The sequence below is a fragment of the Hypomesus transpacificus genome, chromosome 12 (genome assembly GCF_021917145.1).
Source record: "Hypomesus transpacificus isolate Combined female chromosome 12, fHypTra1, whole genome shotgun sequence".
Lineage (NCBI taxonomy): Eukaryota > Metazoa > Chordata > Actinopteri > Osmeriformes > Osmeridae > Hypomesus > Hypomesus transpacificus.
Window position 1 is genome coordinate 4,238,094 of NC_061071.1, and position 9,707 is coordinate 4,247,800.

General features: G+C 40.8%; 1 protein-coding gene across 1 annotated transcript; it reads right to left on the reverse strand.

Annotated features, from left to right (window-relative positions):
• Nucleotides 1-3,224: 3,224 nt before the first annotated feature.
• LOC124474670 lies at nt 3,225-7,429 on the reverse strand. Its single transcript, XM_047031035.1, has 6 exons — nt 6,112-7,429; nt 5,174-5,302; nt 4,819-5,012; nt 4,293-4,440; nt 3,894-4,098; nt 3,225-3,619 (listed from the first exon to the last, which is right to left on the reverse strand). Exons 2-6 carry the CDS (start codon nt 5,276-5,278, stop codon nt 3,312-3,314), a joined length of 960 nt encoding a protein of 319 aa, XP_046886991.1. The 5' UTR covers nt 5,279-5,302; nt 6,112-7,429; the 3' UTR covers nt 3,225-3,311.
• Nucleotides 7,430-9,707: the final 2,278 nt, after the last annotated feature.

Here is a 9,707-nt window from a genome sequence, read left to right on the forward strand (position 1 = left end):
CACATCTTGTCTCTGTAGTCTCACCTCTCAAATACATTTGGATTATTACCTGTTGTTCCCTCTGAATCCACAATTTGGGTGCCCTTGATGTCTGTGAGGACAAATTCCTCATCAGACCCAAGGGCCTCCTTCACTTTTTCAGCAATGGCTGAAACGGTTGCTTCAGTCTCTCCAAACCGCACAACCAACATGTTAATTGGCTGGAGTTTGCCATCAACTATTTCAGCCTTGTATATTGTTCTGAAACACATAAATGAAGGGGGTGGGGGGGATTCAAACTGTCAAACCAGGACTGTGTCCCAAACTTTGTAACTGACAGGCATATAGGTATGCCAGTATGTTCATATACACATAGCTGTAGTAATATGCTTTTGGAAACAACGGCACACACATAATGGAACGCATCCTATCCACACACACGACTATGTGTGACGAGTATGTAACAGACGTGGTCTTGCAAGTTCCTTCAGAGTTTTCCGGACCGTTTCCATCCTTCACCGAGGATCGAACACGTATTCTCTGACTTCCCAAGCGCCACCACTACCAGCTACGCCAAAGAAAAGCTAGCTATTCAATGACGCGGGTGGCCTGTTACATGCTTTAGGAGTGAGTTTCACCGATTCACACCGGCTACATATGCACACCTTGAATATGGCCTCCCAGCATGCCTTGATGCAGTTGGTATGGGAGGGATTCCAGGAGCTGTCATTCCGTGGGTTGATGACGTGCTAGGCTGGAGGAATGAAAAACGTGGGCGCTCGGTGGGAGCTGTGGTGGTCGGTGGACGTGGTGCTTCACCGTTAACCTCATACTGCCCATGTGGTACTAGATCCACGGAGCTGAAGTATCCGTTCTCCCCTGGGAAAAGGGCCACATTTTGACCGTCTGTCAAGTAGACAGTGTCAACGGCCACCTAATGGATTTCAAGAGTTAATACATTTAGAGGTTGAGGGAAGTTACATTTGTATGGAATGGGTCATTGATTCATTGATTACTTTGACACACTCTGAAAATGCACTTTTGTGATGAACTTTGCCAGATTCTTATTAATACTAACTTACTAGCACATCAGACAGAATTATATCTCACAAATTGGGTAACTAGATTCACAAATGTCCCTGGTAGGTGTCAACTTTTGCACAACAATCAGCTCCACAAGAAGCCTTCAAGAACAGTGAAACTACACTTTCTCAGACTTACACCAGGATTGACAGCAGGGTCAGCTCCAAGAGGGGGCATTGCCCCCCAATATGGAATGCTGTGCCCCCTCAAAAAATAATTTTGTTTAAAGATAAATAAGAAATACTGGCATTGGCTATATATTCAATATCAAGATGGCTACACTTTCCTGCAGAATATGTAGGTCTGCTCTTATTTTGACTCTCATACATGCTTTGTAAATGCGTGCCCCCCTTGTGAAAAAAAATGCCCCCCCCCCCATTTAATTCGTCCTGGAGCCGAGTCTGATTGGCTATATGCAAACGCTGTTAACCAGTTTTATCTTAAAATTCTGTTCTCAAGTCTCACGCATTGACCTTAAGAAACACGCAATTCAACCAGTTCACACGCATGTATTTCTAACAAGGCAACGCCAACCAAGTTGTCTTCCTACTGTTGTGCAGGCCTACATTAATGGACGAGGCGCCGGCACACGGAGTGAAGTTTCCTGCCGCCAGCACGTAGGCTATTGTTTCCCCCTGTGTTTAACAGTAAACAGGGGAGTGGGGGTTCCTCCCCTAACGCATGTGATCTCACTCTAAGCTTTTGATAAAACTTGAGGACTCAGTTTAAATACTTATATTTGTGCCTGTGGTTAGCGGTGAATCTTGTAGCCTACATGGCTCCAAAAATAATCTAAATGTAGGCTATAGTTTGAAATTCAACATGTCTGAAAGCAGTGCACCTCCACGTGAATTACACGTGTAGGACATCCTTGCTGCATTTCATGTGCTGGAACTTAGTCCACGTGAATTACAACTGTAGGACATCCTTGCTGCACCTTTATAATGCCGACTCCACCACGCGGAGCCGCTTTTAAGAAAGACTCTGATTTCCGAATACAAAGTTGTTTTCATTAGTATAAAGCCATTAGGCCTATAAGTTAACTGATAAATAGGCCCAAAAGACTACCATTGGGTTAAAACGTTTTAACCAAGCAAAGGCTAGTTTAATCAAAGGTATCTGTCCACAAGCCTGGTTCAACAGCCTGTCCGAAATAACACATTACACAAATAAATCAAAAACATGGTTACTTTCTACAGACATATAGTCCTACCTGAAATATACGGCCAATTTTGAGTGATGTCATGTCTTCCTCCCTCAAGGTCACAGTTTTTGAGCCTTTTCGTACAGTGTATTGCTCCATCTTTTCAGAATTTTAGACTGCCGTCAATTCAAGGATGTTCAATGTTCAAAGCTGACGGCGGGGTTGCCAGGTCTGTGTGACAAAACCAGCCCAATCAAAACCAGACCAAAACCAGCCCAATGGACAATAAAACCAGCCCAAAAACCAGCCCAATATCCAAACTCAAAATATGCCCCTGCCAAACCATATACACTGCTTTTAAAGTCCAACAGCATTGCTTTCATGGCCAAATCTATTGTAATATCTACAAAGTAACACCAAATGTTTAGTATGCCAGCATTAAAACCAGTTTTCAGGAGATTTTCTCAGGAGACTGAGAGCATTAGGCAAGTGTGCACACTACAAATGCTTTGTGAAATACTTACAGCAAAAAAATCGTTCTTCTACGGCTCCGCGGGGCTCCACTTCTGGCTTCCGCTCACGTCCCGCTTAGTATCGTCTCGTCCCACACGATCCAGAAGTCAAATGCGATGGCCGCAATCGACCTATTTTCTTTGCGACCCACAGTTCTTTCTCTCTCCCTCTCTCCTATCATACCTCTCTCTCTGTCTTTAATTGGACTGATAAACTTAATTCATCACCTTTTGCCAACAGTCCGGGACATTCAGTTTTGAGACCACATTTTAGGCAAACGTTTTATAATTTACAAGCTTCAGTTAACTAGGTCCAGCTCCATCCAGGCCCCAACAGTCCAGACATATCACAACAATAAGCAGAGTAGGCCTATTCTATAGTTGAAAAGAATACCATCAGTGATAGGATACCATTTTCTCTGAAGAATACATTTTATGATCCAGGTTAGAACAACAAAATGTTACTTTAACACTTTTTTATTTCAAGACTCACATGACTCAGTCAATAGAGGTGTATTACACGTGTAATCACATGTTGGACATACAACTGAGTGAACAACATGATGCCATTTTAAAGCACCAGTAAAGGTTCATTAGTGTTCAACATATCTCTTAGTTACATCAATCAGATACATAACAGCTTCTTGAAAATGCCTGTAGTTCCGGTGTACAGTTGCTTCAAAAAGTGCTTCCATATCTGGGAACTGATCATTGAAATCCATTTCAGCTCTTGACCTCACGTCTGCAGATGGGAAAGGATCAGCACCAAAGGTAGACTCCCGGGTCAGTGATCCTAGGTGCTGCTGGTAGAGGTCAGCCGCTGCAGAGGCATCGAGTAGCTGGTTGACTGGAGCGATAGCTTGGCAACCACCTCTGGATAGTACGCTTGGTATCCCCTTTCCTGCAATTAAACACAATTACAAAGATAACACATTTCTAGTAGTACCTAGTATCTACCAAGATATGGTATACTTTCAGACAATACTCGGAAATGAAACGCAAAATAAAGTAGAGAGGGTAACATTTCAAGGAAAATTGTGAAGTAAAAAAGCTGAATTAAAATATTCCTCCGAATAGAGAGAAAATTGCACTAGCATTTTTCTGAGGCATCCACTGTGACAAAAATAATGTCATTTTTTGTTGTGTATGAAAATACTGTGCGTCCTTCTCCTTACCTGGAATCCTGTGTGCATTCCATGATGCAACCATCCTTATGATACCAATATGTGCTAGTTGGCAAGTGACTTTTGACACGCAGTATTTGGATATGCTGTCCTCCATGTCCAATGTCTCTGCATTTGTCATCCCCACCAGAGCAGTCTTCAGTGGGTAGTTCACCCTGTTATTCACCTCTGGCCACATTCTTTCAACTGTATGGTTCTGGATAAATGACAATGACAACACTTTGCTAGAAATACAACAGTCATGCCACCATAAATTCACACGCATGCAAATAGTATATGGCTGGACATGCATGGTGTAAACTCTGTGGTGTATTACAGTTTCAATAAGCTGCAAATGTCCAAAACTATTACATATTAAAACATATAAAAGAAAATGTCTGCAGTTCTTACTCTTGTGGATTGGGTTTGACAATAAGGAGCCGCCTCTCGATCATGTCTGTGTTCTTGTAACATTTCTTGCATGAACAAGGTCAGATAAAATTCCTTTCCGTGATCGACTCTGACCTGGTCCCACATCCCATATTTCATTACAGCAGACCTGAAATGTATCCACACAGTCATAATCCAAAATCAAATATTTATAAAATGTATAATTACACCACAAAAAATGTATTTAAAGTATGAACATTACACTGCACCCAACTTCCATATTGGTTATCAGAGGTGTTTCCCTAAAGTATACCAATGGGGCAGTAATGTAATTTCTAAAAGCTGTATCTTTGTACTATGTAGGCAAACATAAAGACATTCAATTCATGCTGTGCTTAATTCCTGAATGAGCCAGTTTCAGCACTTGTTTGATGTAGGGAGCATGTAGGGTAAGACCCAAATGAAGATGCTCGTAAAGATGCTCTTTTGAAAATCGTCAGGAATCCGGGACCAGGACTAATACTAAGCCAGCAAAACAAAGGCCTACCTGAAAACGTTGTCATATATTATGACGTTGTTCTTCACTGGCATAGTGGAATGTGCCACAATCATGCTGCTGAATCCATCAATGGCCAACACGTGTGTCACACCAAACATGACCAGTTTCTCATTTTGGTCAATATGGAGCTTATGGCCCATATACTTAGCATAGTAGGGTGAGGGATTCAAGTTACGAGCTCCCTTAAAGGACACATACAAAAGCAGATATATTGTTGACTCTCATTATATTCTTAACAACACACATAAACTGATGAAGTCATGATATCTTATATTTATGTAAGGACTGATTTATTAACAGAAAGAAACTAGGGAAACAGTTGAAAACAGTGGTAGTAACTTACATGGCATCGCTCTGCATGGTATGGTTGGCAAATATTTTTCAGTATACTGCCAACACGACGCTCTGCAGCATGTACTCCTTTAGAGGCAAGGTACCCTGTAAGCATCTAGCAGCCATAAGTTGGTCCTGCCTAAACAGAGGATGGTCAAAGGTAAATTATTTCCCATAGGCTACTGCAGACTATAAACAAATTAATTAAAATGTATTCTTCAAACTTAGAAATAAAACTATAAAGAATCTAAAAATTGCTCAACCCTCCTGTTATCCTCAAATGTACTAACATCTTTCGTCCATGGGGTCAAATTGACCCCAAAGATAACAGGAAGATGTAGCCTATGTGGGTTTTCAAAAGGATTGAAAAGAGTGAAATTACTATTTGGACCAATTATGTAAAGCTTGAAAGATATTGCCGATAGAAATTTCGATAGAATTATATCGGCCTCATACTGTATACCATTGCTTTATCCAGGCCCAATTTCCTGCAGTGAAGCCACACTGGAGCCTATAGGTCTACAGCGGGCTGCACTGGGCCTAGACAAGAGGGTAGAGGTAATAAAGCCGATATTTGTGACACAATTCGTCCCCTATGATGGCACTTCGGTAGGGTGGGTTTCAGGAAATGTTGTTACAAACCAGTAACCACTCTCTTCATGTTGCTATTCCACCATCAGATTTGTTCTGATGTAGGCCTATTCTTACTACTAGAGATAACAACACGTTCCCTCTAATCCCGTTTAATCCCGCAAATTTTGATAACTGAATTTAGAGAATTTCTAGACCTAATGAAGACAGGATGACACCTGATCAGTGGCGTCCACAAAGCATACTTTACAGTGCTACCTAAAACAGACGTGAAGTCTCGATCTGCCCCTGACTTTAGAATTTGATAGCCATGTAGGCTATATTATTTTCCCATCTAGACTACTGTACTGCACGTACCTCATTTATAGCGCTGGCCACTTCCACCTGTAATTGCTGCGTGGTCAAAGCATTCCGTTTCGGGCAATTTTCGGCACAAAACCTTCTGACACTGCGGGCAGAAACACCTCTTTCCACACCCAACTGTGCTGTGATATTGTTAGCAATATTAGCATAGCTAAACTTTTCTTGTCGCATCTGCGAAATCAAATCAGTGTGAGGAAGAAGAGCCATGTCTGTTAGAACCGGCATGAATTAGCGCTTTCTTTTAAATACCTGAAGGGCGGGATGCAGGATCTCGCGAGATCTGTTAGCCTCAGTGTAGGCATGATTTTCCGTTTGCTGAAAAACTAAAAAGTTATGCGCTCTCTCTCTCTCTCTCTCTCTCTCTCTCTCTCTCTCTCTCTCTCTCTCTCTCTCTCTCTCTCTTTCTCTCTCTTTCTCTCTATCTCTCTCTCTCTCTCTCTCTCTTGTGGTTGTGCTATAATTCAGTGATCATTACCCTCAAACAGCTCATAAGTAGCTATCTCTAATAACGTTGTTGGGTTTCCAGGCAAGATCATTTAAGAGTTGGATTACCATTTCTATGATAACACAAATGATACAAGATAGTCTGGGGTATTTTATGTAATAGTTAATACCAGTGACGACTCCTATATACAAAAATGTGCATATATAAATGCACATTTATATATATTTTCTACACATATATATATACATTTGATCATATATTCGTATATATGAAAAAGTTAGTTATGCTAGTTTGAGACCCCCTATGAACATAAGAATGAATGCAATTCGAAGTGCGGCTGTGTCCACATACACTTTTTCTTGTTGTTTGTTTATACTTTGAATATAAGTGTGTACACAAGTTAGTTCCGACCAAGTAGGCCTACTTAGACTGAACAACAGGTCCATATTATTCAGAGTCTGCCACTGGGCCTTATGAAAAGGCTCTTGTCTTGATTTGCAAAGCAGCTATGGGAGGTTCTACACCATGCGGGCCAAGCTGGGGCCAGTTGTACTGTTAGAGGGGCCTGTTACATTAAACATTATTGTTGTCGTATTTTCTTCCCAGCATTGCAGGCATTCCCAGGCAAATACAGTGGTGCCCCCAGCCCGAAAATTGTATATAGGAGTGGCCAGATATACATTGACAATCTTGGGGTGGCACACAAAAATCTAAAGCCATAATTGAATTTCAAGAATGTTATTATGCTGTTGTAGTATATAGGATACCATGGGCTCGGACATGGAGTTGGGCCAGTTACTATTCACTTTGACTTGATGGGTGTGATCTGTGAAGAATGAATGGTATCATGCAGTGGTGAAGGGCTATAACCCAGGCTGACTGTAACTGGTGTTGGAAAACACCAGTTTGTAGTAGGACAGAATAGAGGAACTGGGTACACGGTACTGGTATGGAAAGTCCCCAAAAATGTACAATTGTAGTAGGCCAATAGATCTGTTTTAAAAGTTCAGGGGTTTAATTTGTTGGATGTAAAAGGTGTAACAAAGACTAAGGAAATCAATCTGGAAACTCGCTCCTTGTTGCTTCATGCTGTTTTTGGACTTTGAGGAAGTGGAATTTGGACATAGAATATGATTAGCACTTTAATGTCCACAACAGTGCATCTGTCAGTTGTGTGTCAACTGTTAATTGCAAAGGTAGCCCACATAACCTCAACTTGCTCACTATGATTGCCTCAATGCACTTCATTAAAACGTAGGCTAAAACAGACCTGAAAGTGGTAATTTAGGTGGGGGAAGGGAGGATTGGGGAGGGTTTCTTGCACGGGTGTGACCCCCTTCTTGTAATGTTTCTGATATATATTAAAGAATTTCGGGTTCATCTAAGATTTATAAACAAAGTAGCAACTAGCACACTCGGTCAACATGAGCATCCAGCTTGGTGTGGGTGTTATCTCCTTAGGAACCTGCTGCTATGTCGTCAAGATAGTATACTATAGGCTAGAGGCCTATAGGCTACTGTAGGCCTCGCTTCAGATCACAGATACAAATTTTAAAAAGCGAGTCATTGCTGCCCTCTGGTGTTTGGAAGTAATAGCACCCCCAATCGTTGCACATCTCTCCCCCCTCTCTCTTTCACCAGTGTCACTATGCATAATACGGCCGATCAGACAAACGAGTAAATGGCTCGTTATACCGTTTGTGTTATATGGTTATTCCATAATTCCAAAATGAAACAAAACAACGGAAACCAAGCCTCTCCCCATAATCTGGTTCTGACATCCAAAATGAACAAAACGATATTACGAGGTTATTTATCATTTTTTGCAGTAACCAGCATAAAGGACATGGAATAATCAAACAAACGAGTAAATGGCTCGTAATACCGTTTGTGTTATATGGTTATTCTGTAATTCCAAAATGAAACAAAACAACGGAATCCAAGCATTTCCTCATCATGTGGTTCTGACATCCGAAATGGACAAATGGATATTACGAGCCTATTTTTCATCTTTTGCAGATATTAGCATAAAGAATATGGAATAATCAAAACAACGATTAATGGCTCGTTATACCATTTGTGTTATATGGTTATTTCATTATTCCAAAAAAAACGAAACAACCAAAAACAAGCCGTAATACTTAAATGTGTGTTTGAGTTACTAAAATGACAAAACGATATTACGGCCCTATATTGCGTTTGTCAACACGGGTTGCAAAATAGAAAAACCAATGGCCACAAGGTACACGGACCGTGATGGCTCCAGGATGCCTCCGTTTCAAATGTTCATGCATTGCCGTGGTGCTGGAATGAAATGCTTATTCCATTTAGCAGATGTTGCATTGTACTTTTTTAATTTGGTTTGCTGGTAAAATATTCCCAGACTTTTGAAGCTCTCGGTCTAACTTGTTTCGGCTCTCCCACACTCTGTTCCACCATGATTCCATAAAAAAGCTATTCTTCTTTGCCTTGGTGTATGTACGTCTACAGGGCTCTACGGTAATGTTTTCACCAAGGAGTACAAATACAATTTAAAAAAACACTGTGCCCCTAAATGTATTTGTGTGCTCCGCACAGTGTTTTTTTAAATTGTATTTGTTTATTAAACATAACTTAACACAGGGGCGTCGTTTAAACTTTTTTACAGGGGCATGTGCCCAGTATAAATCTGCTGTACCCCAGTAAAATCTAAAGTTTGAGTTTTAACAAACCGAAAACACAAAGCTTGCATTAACTATAGATGTCCCTTCCAAAGCTGATATCAAACTTGCGTCCCTGAACTGTTATATAGTGGGTTAAGCGAGGGAAGTTTCTATAGCCTAATAGTGCATTGTGTGCAACAAGCTTGGAAGAAGGGATATGAATAAGGGACTGTGCCCCAGTACAGTTTTATGTCTAACAACGCCACTGATTTAACAGTTAATGCCAGACCACTAGCAACTTTCACTCTGATAGAACTAGAATAAATAGTTTAAGAAACATGTATATAGTTATAGTTAATATTTTCTTAAAATACTGGGACATTATATAAGCATGCCACGGATTAAAAGGCTTGGTAGTCAAAGCTAGGTAGACCCAGAGCCATATAAAAAAAAAGACATAGTCCCAAACATTCAACCCCATTCATGTTCAGTGTTATCAAGTT

Excerpts from the sequence above, each read along its gene's own strand:
- LOC124474670 (XM_047031035.1), bottom strand. The coding sequence starts at position 5,278 with ATGCTTACAGGGTACCTTGCCTCTAAAGGAGTACATGCTGCAGAGCGT. Across the intron at positions 4,441-4,818 it reads ATATATGACAACGTTTTCAG|GTCTGCTGTAATGAAATATG; the intron begins GTAGGCCTTTGT and ends GATACATTTCAG. Across the intron at positions 4,099-4,292 it reads GTCAAACCCAATCCACAAGA|AACCATACAGTTGAAAGAAT; the intron begins GTAAGAACTGCA and ends TCATTTATCCAG.